Source organism: Lissotriton vulgaris, chromosome 2_1, assembly GCF_964263255.1.
Source record: "Lissotriton vulgaris chromosome 2_1, aLisVul1.2, whole genome shotgun sequence".
NCBI lineage: Eukaryota > Metazoa > Chordata > Amphibia > Caudata > Salamandridae > Lissotriton > Lissotriton vulgaris.
Genome location: NC_141687.1, coordinates 1,702,998,605 through 1,703,023,614, shown reverse-complemented (window position 1 = coordinate 1,703,023,614; position 25,010 = coordinate 1,702,998,605). Strand labels below are relative to the sequence as shown.

Genomic DNA, 25,010 nt, shown 5'->3' with positions numbered 1-25,010 from the left:
TTGGAATTTTCAAGGCGGCACTCGCTCTGAGACGCTTTTCGTCGCGAGTGGAGTTGCGGTCTGTTGTACGCCTTTCTGTTTATACCACTTCTACCCAGAGTGCTGAAGAAGATCAGGCGCGACCGGGCACAAGTCCTCCTTGTGGCTCCGGACTGGGCACGAAGGTACTGGTATCCCGAGCTACTCAGTATGTCAGTCGATCCCCCGGTTTGTCTGCCTCTTCAGGAGGACCTTCTGTCGCAGCAGCAGGAGACGGTCCTCCACCCGAACCTGTCCAGTCTCCACCTCCATTCTTGGATATTGAGCGGCGACAGTTGAGGCCATTTGACTTGCCTCCTGAAGTCTCTACAATTATTCTGGCAGCCAGGCATCCCTCCACAAAGTCGGCATACGCCTGCAGGTGGAACAGATTTGTGGCATGGTGCACAGCAAAGGCTGTGGATCCTCTCTCTGCCCCTCTTTCTGAGGTTCTTCTCTTCCTTCTTTCTCTTACCCAGCAGGGCTCTGCTCTGGCACTATCAAGGGCTATCTTTCTGCCCTTTCAGCCTTCCTAAGGCTGCCTGATCAACCATCTTTGTTCAAGTCCCCTATTGTAAATAGATTCCTGAAAGGCATCACGCACACGTTTCCACCTGTTCCCTTTGTGATGCCTCAGTGGGACTTGAACTTGGTTCTTACATTTCTGATGTGCGCTCCCTTCGAGCCACTCCACAACTGTCCTCTTCGCCTTCTTACTTTGAAGACTGCCTTCCTGGTAGCCATCACCTCTGTCCGGAGAGTGAGTGAGCTCCAGGCTCTATCCTGTAAACCTCCTTTCCTTTCAGTCCATCCGGACAAGGTTGTGTTGTGGACAAGGCCCTCTTTCCTACTCAAGGTGGTCACGGCCTTCCACATTGGGCAATCCATCACCTTGCCCACCTTCTTTCCGCCTTTGCATCCCTCGAGAGAGGAAGGGAGGCTCCACCGTCTGGACCCAAAACGTGCACTCTCGTTCTATCTGGATCGCACACGCCAGTTCCGGGTGGATGACCAACTCTTTGTTGGTTACGTGGGCGCTTTGAAGGGGAAAGCGGTACACAAGCGGACCATCTCGCGGTGGATCATCTTGTGTATCCAGGCGTGTTACTCCTTGGCAAAGAAGGAACCCCCTCTTGGGCTGAGGGCTCATTCCACTGGAGCCACAGCGACTACAACTGCCTTGGGCCGAGGTGTGCCCTTGCAGGACATTTGCCAGGCGGCTACGTGGGCCTCGCTGCACACGTTTGCAAGACACTATTGCCTGGACAGCCAAGTCCGGAGGGATGGCTTCTTTGGCCGTTCCGTCCTCCAGGACTTTCTGGTGTGATTATTGGTTTGCAGACCCACCACCGGGGTTGGTATTGCTGGGGTATCTATTCTAAGGTAATGAATCTATCACTAATGTGTCTCTTTCAGATGCACAAGTTACTACTTGTGTAACAATATATCTGTAAGAGACATTAGTTAGTGATAGATTCCTTACCGACTCACTCATCCTCCCCGTTCTGCGAACCGATATCTAGGGTTAAGGTCATCCCCTTTCAGGGCCCTAGTTTCAAGGCACCGGTGTTGGTTTTTTGCATATCTCTGCGTTTCTGGCGCAAAAAAAGCTGTCTCTAAGAACTGACGTCAGCACGCGGAGGCGGCGTCTAAGTACTCCGACGACGTCATCACGATGCCGGCCACGGACGCCGAGCCGCAGACGACGCCTACCGACGCGCAAGGGTACTGCTACGCAAAAGTTTTCGGATCCAGTCTGACGCCTGGGGATATTCTAAGGTAAGGAATCTATCACTAACTAATGTCTCTTACAGATATATCGTTGCACAAATAGTAACTTGTGCTTTAATAGTACTCAATTGTACAGTCTCTGAAGGATTAGTTGGCGTGCAGTGATTGAGACTTGAGCCAGTCCTCTGCAAAGCAACCTCCAAAATTGATATTTTGTCCCTAATTTCTTTGTATTGTGTTTTTAAACACTATAACTAACCTCAGTCATTCTTTTTTCTATTGCAGGGAGCTAACGCTTTTCTGGAGTAAGTTGCAGCGCAGAATAGAGCCTTCTCTGGAGTCCTTCCTGGAAAGATGTAGACAATTTGGGGTCATAGCCAAAACCCTGCAACATCTGTTCTTCTTGATTAGAGTTGTGCATGCTGAGGTAAGCAACTGTGCTCACTATGCAGAATTTGCCTCTATTGTGATGGCAACATGGTCCCTTCTTGTACCTTGGTTGATCTACAGGTAACACTCCGCGTTATAGTTCAGCTTGATCAATGAGTACAATCACATGTATCTTTCATCATTGAGATAGGTTGATGATCTCCTTTTTCCAAGTCTGTGTAGTAGGTTTCAGATTAGAATGCATCTTTCAAAGAATTTTGTTGCTTAGCAAGACTCAGGATTAAATTTAAAGGAATGCAAAATCGGACTTAGTTACAAGAGATACACTATTTACTAAACTGATGCAGGTAATCTAAAATAAGAGAGCTTATGATCTATGAATCTTTTGACCGAATAAGTTATTTGTGGCATTCTCACCAGCTAAAGCATAGGTTGCAAATGATAGTATGAGAGTTGATTATAACAATTTTTAAGTCTCTCCTGCAGACAGTGGACATGTGCTGTCTCTTTGGCTACGATCTATTGTGTTTACAGAAAACATAACCTAACAAGCATTTACAATGCAATGGTCTCTGCTTTATTAAAGTTAGAGCTATTGGCATTGTAATGGCATTTTTTTCATTTTTCATTTTTTTTTAAAACATAAATAAACGGTATTGCCATTTACAATGGCAATAGGTGAGCATTAGAGAGTAGTAGAGAGTATTAGCGGACACAGAGCCACACACAGAGCCACACACACACCCACACAGAGCCACACACATAGAGCCACACACACACACAGACACAGAGAGAGCCCCACACACACAGACACAGAGAGAGCCCCACACACACAGAGAGCCCCACACACAGAGAGCCCCACACACAGAGAGCCCCACACACAGCCCCACACACACAGCCCCACACACAGAGCCCCCCCACACACACAGAGCCCCCCACACATACTCCATAATAGCAAGCTGCAGAGTTCCTTCCAACCAAGCCACCGAATAAGATGTAGCTGCAATAAAAGGTGCAAATAATCACAATAGTGTCAAATAAGGTTAGAAACAAACTAAAATAGAAAAACTGTATGCTCAGCCACTTTCAGCTCCAAACTCTAATGCGCCCCTCCACCACCCCGTAAATGGCTACTTGGAGAATGGTATCAGCCGCAGTACCATGTCACTTCTACACACACAAATGACAAGGGGGTTATGGCGTTAACACACGGAGATGTGTGTCAACTGACCCGAGAGGGCAGTTGAAGTATGCAACACACGTCTGACACTCTGGTTATGCCAACCATGCATAAGATACAGGTGGGTGGTACCCCCTCACTTTTCAGCCCATGTTCCACACATAAGCCCACAGGCATACTCAAGACTCCAACAAGGCCTACCCTAAGGCGCGTCCGAACTCCTGGACTTTCCCAAACTATGCCGCCTCGCAGCTCTCAACTACCCCCCGGACGTACCCTCTTGAGAAGACACTCGCATATGGTTGTCACATACTTCCAACAGCCTAAGTCTCACCTCCGATACTCACAAGGCCGTAAGCTGCCTCTTTCATGCAATTGCCATCGATACGAGGTACCTGTCCAGTCCACATACCTTCGATACTCAAAACTAACATCCCCGGACCTTGACGACAGCCACCCTCGCCCCATAAGCCACACACCTCACGCCAATGGCCCGACATACTCACAGCTGCCAGCTACCCCATCAGGTGCTTACTGTTGCTGTTGTACTCCCACCTACCCCCACCACCGGTACAGCAGTCCCGGGTCATTCTAGAAATACTGAAAGACAGTGCAGCTTCGCAATGACAGCCGCCAAGATACTCAAAGCTGCACGGTCCACCCAGGCAGTCCGTCAGGTAATTGGGCTAACCTCCTCCGACTACTGTAAAATGCCTGTAAATTGATACTTGTATAGCGCACTACTCACCTCCAAGGGTCTCAAGGCGCTTGTACGAATACCGCTGTGGAACCCATCTTGGCTTTCCCTGTGAGGTGTCCACTCCTGGGCACCCCCAAGGTGGAGGCCAGGCAACCTTAGCGTTGTGGGAGCCGTTGTGGAGATTAAGCAAGCTATTGCCCAGAGTTGCAGAGTGTGACTCCATGATTGGAATAGGCACCGAGGCGAGAATTATAATGTCCGTGGAATTTTGAGCCCAAGACCCGCCGAGGCGGAGAATTGAACCCTGGTCCCGGGCTAGACCTCCGCATCAGGGTCTGCCGCTCTAACCATTGAGCCACACTACAGTCCATCAGGTCCCCAAAGCACCGGCACGAAGCCGGGCAGGCGCGACCGCGCACCCCGCATAGCAGCACCGCCAACACCCAGAGGTGCAGACCGGGCCACGGTACTCAGCCGCCGCTGACAGAGCCACATCGCTGCAGGCGATGAGTTTCCCGGGGCTCCTGTGCTCCTGAGCCTCCTGCACGTACGGATCCTCCCACAGGGCACGGAGAATCGGTTTTGGGTCGTGTTATTGACACCTGTGCCCACCCCCCTGAAGGACTGAATTCTTTAAGACCCAGCGGTGCCAGGGCACAACACCTGAAACCTTCGTGGGTAACCTGCTCCGGCGTACGAATCACAGAGACACGGGACACTTCCTTGGACGTCAAAGATTCAAGGTTTATTTGCTGCAGGGAACACAGAAGTCACGACAAGTACACCACGTGCAACTTGGGGAGACTGCTTCAAATTGGTTCTGTGAATCGCTCCTTTTATACAGTTTTTACCCATAGGACAACATGGTACACAAAAGTTTACAACCCAGTTCTCATCATTATCCCCCAGAGGGGTCGCTTTGGTCACTTTGAAACACATGAGGTCCGGAACATAAGTGCGGAAACATTTGGCGGTTCCCAACTGTAAAACCCATCTTCCCACCATTAACAAATTCCAATCAGCAGTAAAACAGATCGAAAATAGGAACAAGGACAGGTGCAGAGGAAGACGGAGACAGTGGGGAGATCGGAAAGGGTGTAAAAGGGGAGGTATCGGGAAACACGAGATACAGGCGTCAAAGGGACGTGCCTAATGAGATGCACGGCTGAGACAATAAGTCCGTGCGGCAAGATGAGCCTCGAGCGGCGCCATCTGCCTTACAGTAGCAACCCCCTCGTCATAAAGACACTTGCAAAGAACATGTGTCTTCCGCAAATATCTTGGGAGTCCCAGGGTCGCGAAGCGGACAGCGTCCGTTCGCTGGCTACTTGAGGGCAAGAGACAAAATGGATGCCGTATCTAAGATGGAACCCGTGGGTACAGATGAAAAACCCACATAACAAACGAACGGTTTAAGTTAGCACAGCGAAACTGCGCACACTTACTAAACTCGTCATTTGCGGTTCATAGATACCAGACTCGACTATATTCGTGCGAGTTAAAAACACCACTTACAATTGTCACGGAACCTCAGACGCTCCTTTTGCCCTCATGTAGGCAAGCACTAGTCGGAATCATATTCGATATTCATCAAACCATCGAGATGTTGTTGTAGCATAGCTCTGTCCAATCGAGTCCCCTTGGTAACAGGTGGTTGTCTTATACACGTTGTAGCACAGAGGCCACATAAGGCAGGACCACACTGCACACAAAGGCAACACGTGAACAGGAACACCACAACGACTCCGATGATCATCAGAATCTTCCAACCCCAAGTCGACATCAGGCCCCAAAACCAACCAAGTAGCGTCCAATCCCCTACATCCACGTGTATGGATTCGGAGATCTTATGCAACCTCGAGATGGCTTGATAGACAGTAGGAGCATTATCTGGAATGAAAATGCAGCAGCTCGAATGGATCACCTTACATACCCCACCTCGATCTGCTAAGATGACATCTAAAACCATACGGTTTTGTAACGTCATAAGTCTCTCCGCCTGAAGTTCTGTGGTGATATTACCAAGGGCACTAGCAGTAATATTAGCTGTCGATTCTACCACTCGGGTCAACTGTCTCAGGTTCCTACTATTAACCATAGGTCCCCAAAACGGGAGGAAACCCTTGAAAAAGTCTCCTGCCTCTTGACCGGCAGTATCCTCTTCGCTAATTACGCCTCGTACAACTCTAGTCTTATGATAATCAGCATCTACGGTGAACGTCGGAGGCAACAGATTTGCAATGAAACAGGAGCCCATGAAGTCAGCGGGCAACCATGTGTATGCACGATCATAGCAGATAAAGTATGTACCCTTGGCAGCCAGAAACACAGGGGACGAGGACATCGGCAGAATGTAATTTTCAGTGCAAGCACTTGCTCCAAGTCGGGCTTGCGATCGTCGGCCACGACCCATGAGACAAAAATTACCAGTGTGGGGTACGACCCATATCGGAGGCGAGCTTTTAAGCTGCTTTTCGCTAGTGAACGCACTATATTCACCTCTACTTAGGACCCTATAGGCTTGTATCTCTTCTTCGGGAATGAGCGAGGGATCATAGATATCACTATCTAAATCCTCTATTGCTATCGACAAAGGTTTTTGATACGAGGTAGGACCAGAGTAGGGGGAACGTGGTTCTCGAATGGGGTGGAAACCCAGTGCGCTTCGAAACATTGTTTGAAATGCTCGAGCTGACCCTTGGGAACTATACGGTAACACCAGATATGGAATTCCCTTATCCGTAGTATGTGGCATCAACCCACACACCCAACAATTAGTAGTGTTAACCACTAACTGGTGCTGATGAAGGAGCTGGATAAAGGAATTGTTGAGGAATTCTACACGTCTAGCCTGCTCGTGTTCGGGTAACATATGAAAGGAATGAGGAGAAGCAGTAGAGGTAAGATTAGGGTCAGGAGTAGGAGTAGGTGTAGCAGGTAAGAAGTAAGACATCGTGTAATACACCCCACCCGCCAATAATGCAGAAGCAGTCAAAAACAATACAAACAGTTGGAATATAAAACATTTGGTACGACTGAGTTGCTGCAGCTTGAATCTGTGAACTTGAGCTCCCTCCAAATCATTCAGCTTCGAGAATGCCATTCCCTACGACCGTCCGCAACGTTTCTTGACGCACTTCGTTCTGTGTAGCAATAGTCAATCCCTAGGAGTTCCCAGGAACCGACGGCCTTTAACCTAGCGTCAAGACCTACTATCCAGAAGGAAGTATGCGCGCGGCCCTACGGCCTTCAATGCACAATATATATATGTATGCAAAAACAAAGTCTCTCAGCTGTGGAAGCAAAAGGTACAAGGAATGAAGCTCAATATATATACAGAGATATTTACAGTAATACGAAGGTTCAAAACTGATCACGGAAAACGGGGTAATGCAATCGTCAATACAGCAAAGCAGGATCTTTTATTTGTCCTTAGTGCGAGATCGCAAAAAGTATCGGGTTTTCCCAGGACGTGTCTGCTCGTCAAACAAAGGATCCGTTGAAGAGACAGCGTCCTGCTGATCAGTTGAGTGTTCTGGTCTTGAGTCTTTTGATGCTAATTGTTCAACAGTGTCTGTCTGCTGCGCTGAGGATTCTCCAACAAGCTGTGCGTCGCTAAAAGGCACAAACGCCGGCAAGGTTTCTGTTTCAGATGATGCAATGCCTCTCATTACCCACGGGTCTGCCGGCAAAGGAATGGGGACTCTTTTGGTGTGGGTGGCATGCACCCAATTCTTACGTCCCTCGAGACGAACGGCAGTCCTCGTGGCCAGGAGCACTTGGTAGGGTCCGGTAAACCTCGGGTCCAGGTTATTCTTGCGTGAAAAATTTCTTGTCACTACCCAGTCTCCGGGCTGGAGCTGGTGGCCTGGACCCTCCGTCTGCGTCGGCAATGCGTCGTAAACCTGTTGGTGAATTAACCTCAGTTTAGCAGTCAAGTCATGTAGATAATCGATCAACATTGGGTACTCAAGATCAGAAAACATTCCTGGCCTAGGAACCCCCCACACATTCACAGGACGGCCGAACACTATTTCATAGGGACTAAGCCCTACTCGGGAGTGTACAGTCGCCCTAGTTGACAGCAATGCTAAAGGTAAAGCGTCAGGCCACGAAAGACCAGTCGTAGCCTGAATCTTCGCTAGCTTTAGTTTAAGGGTGCCGTTGTACCCCTCAACCAATCCAGCTGACTGGGGATGATTGGCGCTGTGGAATTTCTGATTAATTCCAAGGCCCTTACACACACTCTTCATCACACTTCCAACAAACTCACTTCCGTTATCTGACCACACGACTCTAGGCATTCCATACCGAGGAAAATATTCCTTCAGCAGGATTTTCGCAGTAGACAAAGCAGTATTGTCTTTGAGGGGATAGGCCTCGATCCATCGGGAGAATGCGCAAACCACAACTAAAACGTATTTCAGGTTGTTGCATCTCTCCATATGGATGAAGTCCAATTGAATCACCTCAAAGGGATATGAAGGGGGAGCAAAACTGCCGGGAGGAGTTGGGGTTCCTTTGCCAGGATTGTACATCATACACACCATACAATTCTTCACCAAACGTTCAGCACATTTCGTAATGCCATCATTCTTCCACACCGGAGACAACAATTTACAAATACCTTTCACACTAATATGTGCTAACCCATGTGCCATTGTCACAACGGCCAGCACATACGCATCAGGCAACAACCATCTTTTCTGATCCGACAAATCAATCCAACAACCATTCGCATCCAATTTTCCCGTGCTTTCTTTCCACTTCGTCTTTTCAGTCTCGGTGGCCTCATTCTGAATTTCTTTCACACTTTCGATAGTGTCCTCACACATACTCGATTCTGTAGGCCACCTAACCGAACTCGTCACATACATCCGAGTGCTAAGGTTCCGGGCAGTCTCCTTAGCAATCTCATCCGCAAACGCATTACCACGACCAACATCATCCGTCACCTTACGATGCGCACTACATTTAACAATCGCAACTTGCGTAGGCAGCGTCAATGCATCCAAAAGATCATTCACAAGCTGGCCATGCTGGATCTTCGTACCATGCGACGTCAAGAAACCTCTCTCTCTCCACAATCGTCCAAAACTGTGAGCGACACCAAACGCATATTGGCTGTCGGTAAACACATTCACACGTTTCCCTTTCGCTAACACACACGCTCTAGTAAGAGCAATCAATTCTGCAGCTTGGGCAGAATTCTGATTCAACCTTGCAGCCTCAACAACAGTATTCAATGTTACAACAGCATAAGCAGTAGTCACATCGCCATTCGGCAGCTTAAAACACGACCCATCCACATACAAAGTACCATCCGGATCTTCCAATGGGGTGTTTTTAAGGTCCACTCGACCTTTTGTTTCCTGTTCAGTCCTCAAGTAGCAATCATGTTCTGCTACTTCATCTGACTCTGTGCTAATTGGTAACAAAGTTGCCGGGTTCAGAACGTTACAACGTTTTATCTGAATGTGGCTTGCCAACAGCGTCAACTCGTACCCAGACAACCTCGCACTCGTCAAGTGCTGAGTTTTCGTTCGATTCAAAAGAGTATCGACTGCATGCGGAACCATCACCGTAAGCATATTATCCATGACCAATCCTGCTGATTGTCGGATGGAGACCGCAGCTGCCGCTGTTGCTCGTAAACAACTCGGCAATGCTCTAGCTACTGGGTCCAAGGTCGAGGAAAAATATGCACATGGACGCTGTTTACCACCAAAAGGTTGCGTTAAGACACTCAAAGCACAACCTTCCCTCTCGTGAACATATAACGTAAACGGCTTACTGTAGTCAGGGGTACCTAACACAGGAGCCGAACACAATGAATCACGCAGTTCAGAAAAACTTTTCTGACATTCTTCCGTCCATGGTAAAGGAGTTGAAACATCCTTGCACGTAAGAGCCACCAATGGTTTCGCTAGCAATGAAAAATTAGGAATCCATTGCCTGCAGTACGACGTGATACCTAGAAAGGCACGCACATCTCTTTGGGTTTTTGGCACAGCCATTCGCGCAATTGCTGCAATTCTCTCTGGGGTCAACCTCCTTCCCTCCTTTGACAATAAGTGACCTAGATAGGTCACTTCTTGACAACAATATTGGAGTTTAGAAGGGGACACCTTATGATTCAACTCACAGAGATGTTGCAGCAACGACACCGTAGCAATTTTGCAAATGTCCTGAGTATCAGCAGCCACCAATAAATCGTCGACGTATTGAATCAAGGCCGCACCGACCGGCAACCTAAACACATCCAGTTGACCCTTCAAGGCTTGACTGTAAATCGATGGACTTTCACAGTAGCCCTGAGGAGCGCGTTTGAACCGGAAGCTGCGTCCACCAAGAGAGAAACCGAAAAGGTCCCTGCTCTTCTCGGCAATCGGGATGCTGAAAAACGCATTTTTCAAGTCAATCACCGAAAACCACGATGCAGAAGCTGGAATCAGAGTCAGTAGCGCCGTGATGTCAGGCACAACGGGAAGTTGAGGAACCACAATTTTATTCACCTCCCGTAAATCGATAACAAAACGATAAACGGGCGGTTTTGAAGGATCAGTACGTTTAAGAATGGGCAGCACAGGGCTGTTGCACACGTTTCCCCGAGTCTCTTCAATAACATCTTTCTCAATCAGATCATAGATGATCGCTAACAGTGCTCGTTCACCATCAAGGGAGATACGATATTGGGGAATACGTGGCAGTCGCACATTAGATTTCAACTGAACAACATAAGGGGAGATATCAAGTAGGCCCACGTCATTTGGACCCGTCGCCCACAAAGACGCAGGAAGAGAACTCAATTCCGGTGGGAGCTTATCGAGGGACAAATACATAGGAGAGACAACCCTCTCTCCTAACGTAAGCTTTACACCCGCAGGAGAACAATACAAAGTTGCGTACAAACGTTTAAGCAAATCCAGGCCCAAAAGATTTTCACCACAACCCGTAGTCAAAATCAACGGAGCTTCTAGCTCACGTGGCCCAATTTTAAGGGGCAAAGGGTGCGAAACTGGATTGCTAACGGGGGCGCCAGAGAATCCAACAGAAACATTTGTTAAGCCAGACAAAGGTGCGCCAGGGAGTTTCGAATGTATGATAGAACTTTTCGCTGCACCAGTGTCCAACAGAAAAGGCTCAACGACGCCCGATGTAGCAACTGCGACGTAAGGCCCTCTCTGATCAACCGGAACTGATACCACTCCCTCTCCTTGTCTTTGGCTGTCCTAGTAATTACTGTCGTCAGTTCCCTGATCGACGTAATAATCGTCTACATTGTACTGCGCAGATCGTCCTTGCGATGATCCACGTTGATCGAAACAATTATTAGAATTGGATGAGTTATCTGAGCGATCGTTCTGAACACCACGACCTCTACCACGTGATGCCTGCTGCGAACCACCGCGACCTCCCCTCGATGAGTTACCATTGTTACGTTCATTCAAAACAGGGCAATTGAATTTAATGTGTCCCTCCTGTCTACAGTAAGCACATTGATTGTACCCTAACGATGATCTTTGAGAGGAGGAGTCATTACGAGTTTGGGACCTGTTCGATTGCGGCTGTGATCTATTCTGTTGCAAATTATTCTGAGTCGACCGTGGAGGATACGCTTGTTGAAGCAACACTTTAGTTTTCAATTCTTTCGTCTTTTTATCAGCACGGTCATTCTCTTCTTTGTCTCTATTCTCATAGTATTGTGCCGTAGCCAATATCTGAGCCGAAGTAGAAACGGCCCATGCACTTTCCGAATTCTTTAATTTATTGCTCAAATCGGGCAATAAATTCGAAACAAATTTATCCACAAACAATCTCTGACCACCCTCGGTACCCATATCCTGTCCGCTATGGTCAATGAATGCTTCCTCAAACCTCGTAAAGAAGTCGGAAACACTCTCATCTTTCTTCTGCTTACAAGCTGACAATTTATCCCAATTTACTCTCATAGCCGGCATAAGAGTTTTCATTAATGTTATTATTCTTTGAGGGAGAGCGGCAATCAACTGTTCAGGCTTAGCGCCACCAACTTGTAACCCATCCGCCGCTATAATGGCCGCCCAATCACCACCTAGTTCGTTTGCGTGATTTTCCTGACGAATCTTAGCCCATACCGGTTGCGGTACGACATTGCCAAACAACATATCGATATCGGCAAGATTCATTACCGTAGCATCTACGAGCTGCGATAATTCTTTGTAATACCCTGCAGGATTTTTGCGAGGGTCAGGCAAAGATTGCTTCACCTGCAACACTTCTGATCTTTTCCATGGGAGATGTATCCATACTCTCTGAAAATACGGCGGGACCGGAGGGGCAGCTGCGGGGTTACCTGGCATCCAAACCGGTGGAACTTCACGCATGGGATATTGGCCAGACTCATCTGGTTGTTTTTCAATATCCTCAACAAACAATGCATGAGGGATTGGAGCGGGACGAAGAGATAGCAATCGTTCAACAGCACGTCGAACATTAGTATCCACTATCAGTCCATTTGCGAACTGAAGCTGAAGATCAGACAGGGCGGTCAGCACCTCGTCAGGCGCATCGGCCGCTATTTGATCATAAAGGAACTTGCACATTTCATTAAACACATATCTCTGGGTTGGTATATTGAATTGACAAAATGTATCGAGGACAACACGGGGTGGACACCTAAGAGGATTTACCATCCACCCCATCGCCATATTATATAGCGCAACGCGTTCTCTGTTTCCAGGAAGCTGACTACGTCTCTGAGGACCATCGGAACCAGCGGACCCATGAACAGGTCCGAGCGAATGAAAGAAGCTAGCCGCAAGAGGAGAATTGCGACTACGAATAGAGGGAGAAGAATAAGACACAGGACTAACAAGAGAAGGAGTAGAAACAGTAGCAACAGCAGGGGTTAACAAAACAGGAGCAGTAGCAGGAGCAGCAGCGGGAGCAGGAGTATGTGGAAGCGGAGGAGCAGTAGGGATAGCAACAGGCAAAGGAGCAGGAACAGTCGGAAGAACGGGTGCAGGTTGAGGAACAGGCGGAGGAGGAATAGGCGGAAGAATAGGTACGGCAGGGACCACAGGAGTTGCGGTACCCTGTACGTACGGAGGTGGCGACTTCATAAGATAAGACATTAAAGGATCCTCAACTGGCTCTTCCTTCTTTTCGGACTCCGTAGGCAAAGCGGGATAACATTTATCTACAGTCATACGCTGTAATCTATCAAACACTTCCTTATCCTTAACCTCCTTATCATGCTGAAATTGCTCTGCTTTCTTCACTATGGTAGCAACATTATCTCGCTGAGTGCGTTTAGTCTGTCTGATGTCTTTCTGTCGGGCTTCCTTGCGCCACAACCGAAAGGCATCAAACATGGCCGGCCTTGACTTTCTTTCGAACAATTTAATCTCTAGATTATCTAAGATCGGGGCCTCGAAGCTACCATGAGGTGGCCAACGAAGGTCGCCGTCCTTCTTCGTATATTTAATCCAATAATCGTTAAAGGTAATTGGGCCTAGCCCATGCTTACTATAGAGCTCATAAGTGGGAGTTCCAACCGGAGGTATCGGACACGAGTCCTCCAGTCGGGAATCCGTACCACAAGGTCTGAAACAACTAAACAAAGTACTGCGACCAGGCATCTTGCACACTAGCCGAGTTTCACAAACTTCAAGGGTTACGGGATTTACCAAGTCCCAGCAAAGAACAAAGCCCTCGGTTTTTGGCGGCTGCAGTCGTCAAACAACACAACAAAGTACGCTAGCAAAGTGTCACCGACAAAAACACTCACACAGCGTTAACAACAAAAACACTCGCTAAAGTGTCAACAACCAAGAACTCTGGGAGCGACCCACAAATACTTAACTCAAAAATCGATGGCGTCACCAGGAAGGCCCGTCAATCGTCTCGCTATACCAAGGTCTACGCCAGGCGCCAAAACAGGTCTACAGTCAGGGCAGCAGTCCGTCGCAGCCGTCCGGAGGCGGGAATCTTCGCGGGAAAAGTCTTCGGGCCACTTGTTTCGACAACAGGATCGATGAAGCGGAGTGCACCTTCCCTCGGAGATTTCACACGAAGTTCCTCACGATCGTCGGGCTTGGACCGGTACCGCTGATGCAGCCCCACGTTGGGCGCCAACTGAAGGACTGGGTTCTTTAAGACCCAGCGGTGCCAGGGCACAACACCTGAAACCTTCGTGGGTAACCTGCTCCGGCGTACGAATCACAGAGACACGGGACACTTCCTTGGACGTCAAAGATTCAAGGTTTATTTGCTGCAGGGAACACAGAAGTCACGACAAGTACACCACGTGCAACTTGGGGAGACTGCTTCAAATTGGTTCTGTGAATCGCTCCTTTTATACAGTTTTTACCCATAGGACAACATGGTACACAAAAGTTTACAACCCAGTTCTCATCATTATCCCCCAGAGGGGTCGCTTTGGTCACTTTGAAACACATGAGGTCCGGAACATAAGTGCGGAAACATTTGGCGGTTCCCAACTGTAAAACCCATCTTCCCACCATTAACAAATTCCAATCAGCAGTAAAACAGATCGAAAATAGGAACAAGGACAGGTGCAGAGGAAGACGGAGACAGTGGGGAGATCGGAAAGGGTGTAAAAGGGGAGGTATCGGGAAACACGAGATACAGGCGTCAAAGGGACGTGCCTAATGAGATGCACGGCTGAGACAATAAGTCCGTGCGGCAAGATGAGCCTCGAGCGGCGCCATCTGCCTTACAGTAGCAACCCCCTCGTCATAAAGACACTTGCAAACAACATGTGTCTTCCGCAAATATCTTGGGAGTCCCAGGGTCGCGAAGCGGACAGCGTCCGTTCGCTGGCTACTTGAGGGCAAGAGACAAAATGGATGCCGTATCTAAGATGGAACCCGTGGGTACAGATGAAAAACCCACATAACAAACGAACGGTTTAAGTTAGCACAGCGAAACTGCGCACACTTACTAAACTCGTCATTTGCGGTTCATAGATACCAGACTCGACTATATTCGTGCGAGTTAAAAACACCACTTACAATTGTCATGGAACCTCACCCCCCCCCCACTCTCCCCACCCCCGGGTGGGCACCCGCTCACTTGCAGCGCCTAGGAGGGCAACTCTCCCGGGTAGGGCCTCTCCGGTGTTGATCGCTGGCGCTGGAAGTTCGTTACAAGAAGTGTTCACAGTTCAAAGAAACAAGCTGAGCAATCAGAACAAGCGTGCAGCAAGGTTCCCACCCCCACTCGGCTCCGCTGGAACAATCACTGCTGTAGATTTATAATCGTGACCTGCCCCGTAAAACTATGTTCAAACAAGCAAATCCCTATTTTGAGGTAATGACCAATGCCGGGGGATGTGTTCTTTGTACCCCACTGGTCAAATTCATTATCAGGAAAGTAACCAGCAGAATCGTAATTGAAGAAAAGTGAACATAAATTAATTGACAATACGAAGGCATGTATATAAACAGAAAGCCACACGGGTCCTGCTCTGGGGCGGAGGACTCGGCGACTTCTTGCGGCGGCGGTGGGGGGGGGGAAATGGCAGAACCAAATCGCCGCCATTTTTGCCATTCGGGGCGTGTATTTAGCAGTTGAGTGACAGATGACGTCACGGCTTAAAAACTGCCAAAAACATGCCCCCGAATCGCAAAAAGACAGGGCTTGAACTGAGTGATGCCCCTCTCCTTTTTAGGAAGCCGGCCAATGGAGAAGAGGGGCGGGTTCAAGCCCCCATACTGCAAACAAAAAATCTTGGACTCCGCCCACTGCTTAAGCAGTGCGACGATAGTCCGAGACCTAAAAAGGGGCTCTTAGCCTGCCCATTACCTACCATTCATTGGCATCATTTTAACTCTGCCTTGCTGCCTTCTAAATCAGCATGGCACTTTGTGCATCATTCCCTTTTGTTTGTGTGGAGCATGGCCCAAGTACAGATTGAGTTATCCTAATTAGTGTGTATCGGCTGCTCACATCGTGATTGAGGTACTATTTCTTCTACTTTAAAAAAAACATTTTCATGCAGCGCAAGGTTGACTAGAACAATTTGAAGCGTATTACATGAGCAACAGTTACATTGCACACATTCATTTTTTCCCCCAGGTGGCACAAATAATTGATTTGCCCAGAATCAGAGCCTGATGAGGCGACAGTGAGCATCAGACCTGGTTGCCTAATGCCTTCAAGTTGGCAGCTTTGACCATAGCGTCACAGCCTTCTCCCTCCTTCCTGCCACCCCTCCATTTTGCTTCCTAGGAATGCTTGCCTTTGGGCAAATTGAGCTGTGGCCCAGGGCCCCCATCCTCCTAGGGGCCTCCCTACTATTGGGACTGTCCCAAATTATTTAGAGGTTTAAAAAATCTGTTTTATTTTTAGGTAGCCCAGTCTGTCCTACCAAAGCGGTCCTCATCTGAGAGGTTGTGAGGAATAAAGAAAAATACCTATTAGATTCTGGTTAGATTTAGCAATCACTGTACTTTTTAAAGTGCATAGGACCAATTCAATTGCACAGACCTTTGACTTAATGCAGCATGTACCTCTTGCTGTGCAGTAAAGATTGGCATTGTATGCTTTTTTTGTGACTGCATCCTTGTGGAACTGCTGTCAGACCGGTGCAATCATAGCCTGCTGCCACCTCACTTTGAATATCAGACCTATACAGATAGGCATATGCAAAGGCTCAAAGGTTGAGGCACATGTCCACTGCACCAAATGCAGCAGGCTTTTTTAGGCTGCTCATTCATCTGCTTCTCTGTTGCCAGCCAGTAAAGGGGTTGGGCCCAGATCTAGGCTGGCCAATGAAGAAGGTTGTCAACTATCCGACCATAGTTGCAGTGGGCATGAGTGACCTGTAATGGATAATAAATTCAGATTTGTTTTGAGCAGGGTGCCCCAAATCTTATTTACAGTCGCATTCCTTGAATGTTTGTTATCTTTCAAGAAGACACCACATGGCTGTAGTACAGCTGCCGTGCAGGAGTGTAGAAACGTCTAACAATGCTTTAACCTACTGTCCTGCAGCTCCCAGCCTATTGCCCAAACCAGGCCTACCTAACACTCAGGCGAAACCACAAAAACGTCTGTGTTTCAAACCCAAACAAGGCTTCTAATCTCCACTCATAAAATTTGCAGTGCTGTGAGATGCACTATTTCCCCTTTCACCCTATGCAGCTTTATTCTTTCTCTCCATCAAATCTCCCTTCCTCTCCCCAGGGGTTGATGCTAAAAGGCTCCCTAAATCATCTCTAATGATCCTTTCCCCTCCCAACATTCGTGGGCTAAATAAGGGTACAGGTTTGGGTCTGGCTGGCACGCAGATTTGCCAGGGCAATTTCCTGGTGGTTCAATGCCTGGTGGGCTCTCTGAATGCCAGGGCAGACAAACTCAGCCAAAAATGTCTAGCAGATCACGAATGTCGTCTCCATCCGGAGGTGGTGCAAGGACTTTTTCAGCAGTGGGGAGAGCCTTGGCTAGCTCTGTTCGCCACTGCAAGAACGTGCAATGCCAGCAGTTTTGTGCGCTGGACTTTACAATGTGACTTTTGCTATTAGACACTTTTCGTCTCGAGTGGAGCTCCAGCCTCCTGTACGCCTTTCTGCCAATACCACTCCTGCCCAGAGATATCAAAAAGATAAGGAACGACCGGGCCTAAGTAATTCTTATGGCTCCTGATTGGGCACTGAGAGTCTGGTATCCCGAGCTGTTGAGCATGACCATCAATTCTTCAGTCAGACTGTCTCTTTGAGAGGATCGTCTATCACAGCAACAGGGAAGGGTTCTTCGCCCAAACCTGTACACCATTCACTTTCATGTGTGGAGATTGAAGGAGACAGTTGACAGCTTTCAACCTCCCTCCTGAAGTCTGCAATGTTATTCTGGCAGCCAGGAGTCCCTCCTCTAAGTTGGTATATCCGTTGGGATAAGGTTGTAACATGGTTTGATTCCCACAACATCGACACCCTTTCTGCACCTCTAGCCAAGATTCTTTTATGCTCGGTCATTGGCCCAGCAGGGCTCTGCTCTGGGCACAGTTAAAGGCGATCTTTCAGCAATTTTGACAGTTGCTGGATCAACCTTCTTTATTTAAGTCATGTGTAGTGGCTATGTTTCTTAACACCATGCGCGCTAGCGGAATTCCGCTCGCACGCTGGGTTTTGCGGAAACGCACTTTACGTGACGAGCTGGGCTCGTCATCAGCGTGCGAGGAGGCTACGCCATGACGAGCCCAGCTCGTCATCAGCGTCGAAGGGGTTAAAGGCTTGCAGCATAGTCCCCCCCCCCATCATTCCTCAGTAGGATCTAAATGTTGTTCTCACCTTCTTGTTGGGCTCATCCTTTGAATCGTTGCACAATTGCCCTCTTAGGCTATTGACCAGAAAAACTGCCTTTCTAGTGGCCATTACATCCGCCAGGAGGGTCAGCAAATTGCTGGCACACTCAGCACACCCTCCCTACACTACCTTCTACCCAGACAAGCTGATCCTCCAGACATGCGCCTCCTTCCTTCCAAAGTTGTAACTCCCTTCGATGTAGGCCAAACAGCCCCCTGCCTACCTATTTTTGCTCCGCCTCACCCCTCAAAAGAGGGGTACCTCTCGACCCAAAAATAGCCTTGTCGTTCTAGCTTGACCATACAAATGTGTTCCGGGTGGATGATCAACTGTTTGTGGGGTACATAGAAGCTAAGAAAGGGAAGGCTATGCCGAAACAGTCCCAACTCAAAATGGATAGTGCTCTGCATCAATATCTGCTATGCATTGGGCAAGAAGCAATCACATGGAGCTTTGTGTTCTCATTCCACCAGAGCCTAAGCGGTGACCACTGTGTTAGCCTGCACAGTCCCTGTCCTGGACATCTGACAGGCAGCAACATGGGAATCCTTGCACACGCTTACCAAATACTACTGTCTGTACAGTCATGTCCATTGCGACAGGCGCTTCGCCCTATCAGTCCTACAGGGCTTTTTGAATTAATATTGGCTTTGCAAACCCACCTCTGGGGAGGCTTTGCTTGGGTATGTAGTCTGAGGTAGAGAATCTGCAGCTAGAAATCTCTATCAGATGAACGAGCTACTTACCTTCGGTAACGCCTTGTCTGGTAAAGACTCTTATCTAGCTGCAGATTCTTTTCCGAATCTCCCTTACTCCTCCGATTCTGTGAGCTGATTGCAGTGTAAGGACACCCTTTTCAGGGCCCTAGTTATTTTCCACACCAACGGTCAGCTCTGATCGTGGCTCCTCGTCTTTGGCATGGAAAGTCATGAAAGTAACTGACTTTTGCACACTGGGGTGATGTCTAAATAGGTATTGCACATGTCGCTTCTGGCGTCCTTGCTGAACAAAATGATGTCACCTACCAGGACACGAGGGTACTGCTCCAAAATCTTCTGGATCCAGTCTGACGCCTGGGGATTATTCTAAGTTAGGGATCTGCTGCTAGATAGAGCCTCTACTGGATAATGGGTTATTGAAGGTAAGTAACTTGTTGTTAGGTGGTAAATGTTTGAAGCTGCTGCAAACTTTAGGTACAATTAAGTATCTTAGCGTTCTCGTGCCATGGATTGTTGTGTTTTGTCAGTGGTTCTCCCAAGATATGCCCCCCCAAAAAATACCTAGACCTGGTGCGAGGTGGGAGCACTGATGTGCTTCTGGTTTGAGTAATGAAATGGTGATTCAGTGTCATTACGTTGAGTATTTAAACTGCAAGTGCTTACAACACAAGAACCTTACTTACAAAGAGGTAAGAACAAAGTGATCAGTCCGAACCGACAGTTTGTTCTAAAGATAAACTATTAGTTCCATAATCAAGCTATACAGCTAGCAGCATTTTTTCCAATAGCTAAATTTGCAATGAGAAAGGATTCTCCACACAGTAGATGTTAGAAGGGCAGTCATATTATTAGCAGCAGAAGACAAAACATATAACACAGGGAAGCCTGTTCCTTATTTCCCTTGTGTCAGCAAATAAAAGCTCACCAATCACCAAAGGGGCCTTTGCAAAATGGATAGTCCAGACTGTCCAGGCATTCTACAGGACAGCAGGAGTAGTGCTAGGAGAAAAACCAAAGGCGCACTCCATATGGAAGAAGGGGGACAATTTCTCGTCAGTGTCTCCACAGCCACATGGTCCTTTGTACATCCTTTCACAAAACATTATAGTGAGACTGTACAAGCTAGCAAAGAAGTGCAAGTAAGTTAGAATGTTTTTGAAATCCCTGTTCACAAATGCACACTCAGTGAAACCTAGCCTCTAAACTAAGGAGAACACTGCTATGAAATCTATGCACAGCATGTGAACCCAGAAAAGATTTGGTCTGAAAAAACAAAATTGTTTACTTACCTGTAGAAATAGTTTTGCAGCTTGAAGAATTTACTGAATGCAAATGCTATCCAACCACCTCCCTTTAAATGAGATGATAAAAAAGCTAAGTACAGATGTAAAGCCCAAGGAACACTTCAAGTTGCTAAGAGGGAAAAAATAATCTGAAGATGGCAACTATGCACATGGGCACCAGGAGAAGAACATACCACAAAATGGATAACAAAGCCCAAACACATGAAAGCGACATGGACTACCAAGGGACAGTTATTTACCCCACGAACAGAAGGCAAAATAATGCATAGCATGTGAATCAAGAAAAATTTGCTAGTCGAAAAATTGCGCCTACAAGTAAGTAACCATTTCCAAATGTGTGGAAAGACAAATTAACACATTGGGAAAGCTGAGGAATGAAAGAGGGCACAAGAAAACTGAATGGCAATATAGGAAGATAATTACTAAGTTTGTGGCATGTGTAGTTGTAGATACACATGCTGTGCGTATTGCTGCCACTAGTGTTGGGCTTGAACCTGTGCAATTTATTTTTCCCCGAATCACGAGGTATGGTGACCCCACCCGTTACTGGTCATGAGCATCGACTCCATTGTTAAATTGTTATTTCTATGTCTTCAGGTTCAGACGTAGCCCTTCGTGCTCCAGTACGACAACGCTTGGTGATCTCACCGGACTCTATCTTATCCCTTTTACTCGTCGGACAGTTTAACAGTATATATCAGCATCGGTTCCAAGTGTTACAAGCCTTTTGCTTCGATTCCACAGTCAAATAATTTTGACACCCCGAACTGTGGCAGGCACCTCCTGGGTTCCATCGATTCCTAGACACTGAGAATGTGCCTGTGATGTAAAGAACTCTATTCCGCTATTCTGTAAGCAGTTACTTGGTCTATCCCCTACACTTTTACTAAGCACAACTGTTGGGATGTTTTAGCCCTCCAACAAGCTAGAGTGGGTTTGGCTGTCTTACATAAATTATTTCAGTTTTCTGCATCCATGGGCTTACCCCAGACTGTGGAGAACTAGCGATTTGGCTGATGCCCGGTGGAGTTACCATATAGCTAAAGAGAAGATGGGTTGTGGACTCCCCCTCCCTGCCGTCACCTACCCAGCCGGACCTTGGGCAGATTTTCCCCTCGTCTCTACGTCCTGTCTTACTCCTACCCCTTACCCTTCCTGCTCCATTCACTTTGTCCCCTATGTTCCTTAAATGCTTTTCTTGATACTTACGTAACTTTTAACGGATGTAATTTGCAACATTATTGTCCCTCATGTAAAAAGCGCTCTGATTCCATCGGGTCTAGCCAATGCTATATAATAACTTATTAATTAAATGTGTTCCCATCTATTACTCTTTTTCCCTTTGTCTAACTCCCTAGCTCCTATCCACTCTCCCCTGAATCTCTCACCTTGCCTGCTAGTCTACCTAGCCCCCTGTCCTTTGTGCCCTTTGACTAAGCACTCCTTCTCCCCTTGTTGGGGAAAGATCCAATATTTATACTCTGGAGTCTTAGTCGTGAGGGTCCACTGCGCCAAGGGAGCCATTCACAACTTGCCAAAGCACTCCCTCTCCCCTTTTTGGGGAAGGATCCCGTTTGTAGGCCTTGGAGTCTCAGAGACCCCTCTGAGATAGTCCACTGCGTAAAGGGAGCCTCCCGCAACAGAGATAGGGAAGTGATACCACTTCCCCTGGGATCACAGCTTACTGGACTTTGGACGTTGCTTTGACTCATCTACCGGTTTGTGTCCCCGTCGCCCTCCCCCTCCTCTTTCCATTCGATGTCCTTCACCCTCCCCTCCTCTTTCCCACCTTCATTACCTGTCTACTTCCCCAGCTCCTTCCCCCTCCCCTGAATCTTTCCCCTTGCCTGCATTTCCCTTTACATATTTGTGCTTATTGTTTATCTTGACCTTACAAGTAACTATGTTGCCATGCTGTAATAACTATGTAACCTTAGTAACGATGTAACCTGTAACTATGATCTGATGCTCATGTAAAGTGCTCTGATACCTCCAGGGATAGCCAGCGCTATATCAAACCTTTAAAATAAAGAAATATCTACAGCTCAACTTGTCACAAATGGAAAAAGTTACTTACCCTGTAAACATCCGTTTTTGGCATGTGGTGCTGTAGATTCACATGCACTCACCCCCCTACCCGGACGCCCTGTTATGTTGCGAACACTTATACATTTTTTATGTATTTAAAAAAAAAACACATTTTATATTTACTAAGTCGCAGCATGTTTTGACTGCAGATACACATGCTATGCACACTCCTGCCATCTAGTGTTGTGCTCAGAATTTACGAGTTGTTCTTGAGGAAGTCTTTTTACTTCTGATGTGGCATCAAGTCTCCACCTCCTCGTGGGAATGTGCGCGCCCAACGGCTCCTTTGTTAGATTGATTTTTTCTGCCATCGGGAGTGACTGAAGCAGAACTCTCACCAGAAGACGAAAAACATCCTCAGACCATCGGAGACAAAGAAAAACGTGATGTCCAAAGAAAAGGGGGCCCAATCCTGGCCAGTCTACACTGTGTCTCCCCCAACGAGTCCAGCCAGCTTGAAGAAGACGAGGAGTCTGCCTTGCTGGTAATGGAACCACCACATGAACAGAGACCATTGGGGACAGGGACCAGGATGAGGGTACCGCCAAGGGCCGTGAGTACACAAGACCCACCCCACATAAGGAAGGCAATCTTTTAACCCTCCCAATATTGCTTAAATGTACCAGAGCCTTTCCGTTCTGGCCAAAACCAAAAGCGCACCTTGGAGCTGAGACAAGACCATATTCAATCCTGATCGAGCAACAGGGACAGGCACGTAGTTAACACACAACAGCACTTGATGCCGAAAAAGCCTTCAACTCAACACAACATGGCACCTACACCTCGCCAACCTCCGGCACGATAAAACCATCGGAGCTGTGCAAACACACAGTGTCGACCCACACCTTATCAGAGCCAAGACGCACATTGACTCTTAAAAAGGTATCAGAGCATAGCCACACTTCAATTCCCAAAAAGTTTCGGCATGGACCACTTTGACGCCAACATCCTACGCCTTTACTGAAGCAAAGAAAAAACAAACAGAAAAACACATCATCGAAAACAGCCAAGACACTAGTGGCCTATGTATGGGAAGGAAATATTTTTGAAAAGCTTCAAGAGATCATGTGGAAAAAAGCAGCAATAGGACAAGGAACTTTTGTAAGAAAAGTTGCATAAAAGGAAAAGGCAGGACACTGACGCCACAGCCGATTCTAAAGTCGCTGTACTCATGATTCAGACTCACAAGGAAACCGCCCCACAGCCCAGAACCATGAGATGATTATGACATAGTGCTATCAGACATATACATGGAACCACCAACACCAGCAAATGCATTTCCCCTTAGATGATGATCATCGTACCACAGTGTTATTCAATACACCGCCGAAAACCAAAAGGTACAAATGCATAACCCAAAGAATGAGACCGGCTTCCTGGTAGAGACACTCTCCAAGATAGAGCACTCAGTTCAGTATTTTCCACTGATAGGTTCCATACTCAAGGTCTCCACAGAGATTTTTAAAGGTCCGGTCAAGACCTGAATCCTTACACCACGTTTTGAAAGGAAGTATAAACCTTCCATCAATGACTCTCTTTACATTATGGGATATTGAACAGTGGATTTCCTTGTATAGACAGCAGCAAGGAAGAGAACAGCTTCCCAAAGTACTGGAGATGTACTTCCTCCAGATAAAGAAAGTAAGCAATGAACTTGATTACTCTAACAAAGGCACACAATATGCCCTGCAGCCGCGCCCTTTCAACAAAAGAAATGCAAAGAAGTCTACAATCACGACTTGTGCTTTCAGAATTACCTGTAGGCACACATCAGGCTAGTAGACTTGCTGCATTTCTGTTGCTAATAGAGCGAGGCATATTGTGTGCTGAGCTCTATTAACAAATGAAATGAGCAAGACTACAAGCTTTGAGTCATAGGATGTTGAGCTGACCTTTAGGATAGAAGCCCTTTTCTTAGCTCAAAAGACGGCAGCTCTAGCCTTAGCCACAACCTTGCCCACAAGTACAGAAGCATTTTCAATTTTATATACAATAAAGTCATAGCTATTTCTAATTTATCTTGTGCAATTTGCAACCATTGACAAAGCCAATAGCCCTGGCTGGTTGTAGGTGTAATGTTACTTGTTGTGTTATATATTTATACAGCTGGATGAATGGACAGACGCAGCAAAATACCAATGGGGCAGCACACTATGCTAAGTACGGATTTTTAGAGTAAGTATTTCAACCTAAGCCCTTAATTACATTAGCCAGGCCCCATTAGAGACCCCCCATGTTTCCACTTAAACCTCTGACTGCCATCCCGTGGTGTCAACAGACATGCCTGTAACTCGCTGCGCCAGAGAACAGACAGACACAGACTGTAACCTCAAACCCAGGGCTTTTTGTAGGCTGTGTCAGACACAGAAAGTAACCCCAAACCCAAGGCTTAACACCATCGCTGCTACAGCAATCCCCCCTCTGTGCTGATGATTTCTGAATCCCATTGTTCATGACGAGCTAAGCTCGTCATGAGCACACAAGCAGTGTACTGCATGACGAGCTGAGCTCGTCATGAGCATGGAAGGGGTTAAAGTGGGCCAGGTCCTGCCGGCGTTGCTCAGCAGG

At 47.4% G+C, this 25,010-nt stretch overlaps 1 protein-coding gene across 1 annotated transcript in view; it reads left to right on the top strand.

Moving 5' to 3' along the window:
* Positions 1-25,010, top strand: part of RLF (RLF zinc finger) — a 428,411-nt gene that overhangs the window by 366,291 nt on the left and 37,110 nt on the right. The window contains exon 7 of the mRNA XM_086957683.1: positions 2,035-2,176. Coding sequence (XP_086813809.1) covers positions 2,035-2,176 — 142 coding nt within the window. The remainder of the gene's footprint in view (positions 1-2,034; positions 2,177-25,010) is intronic.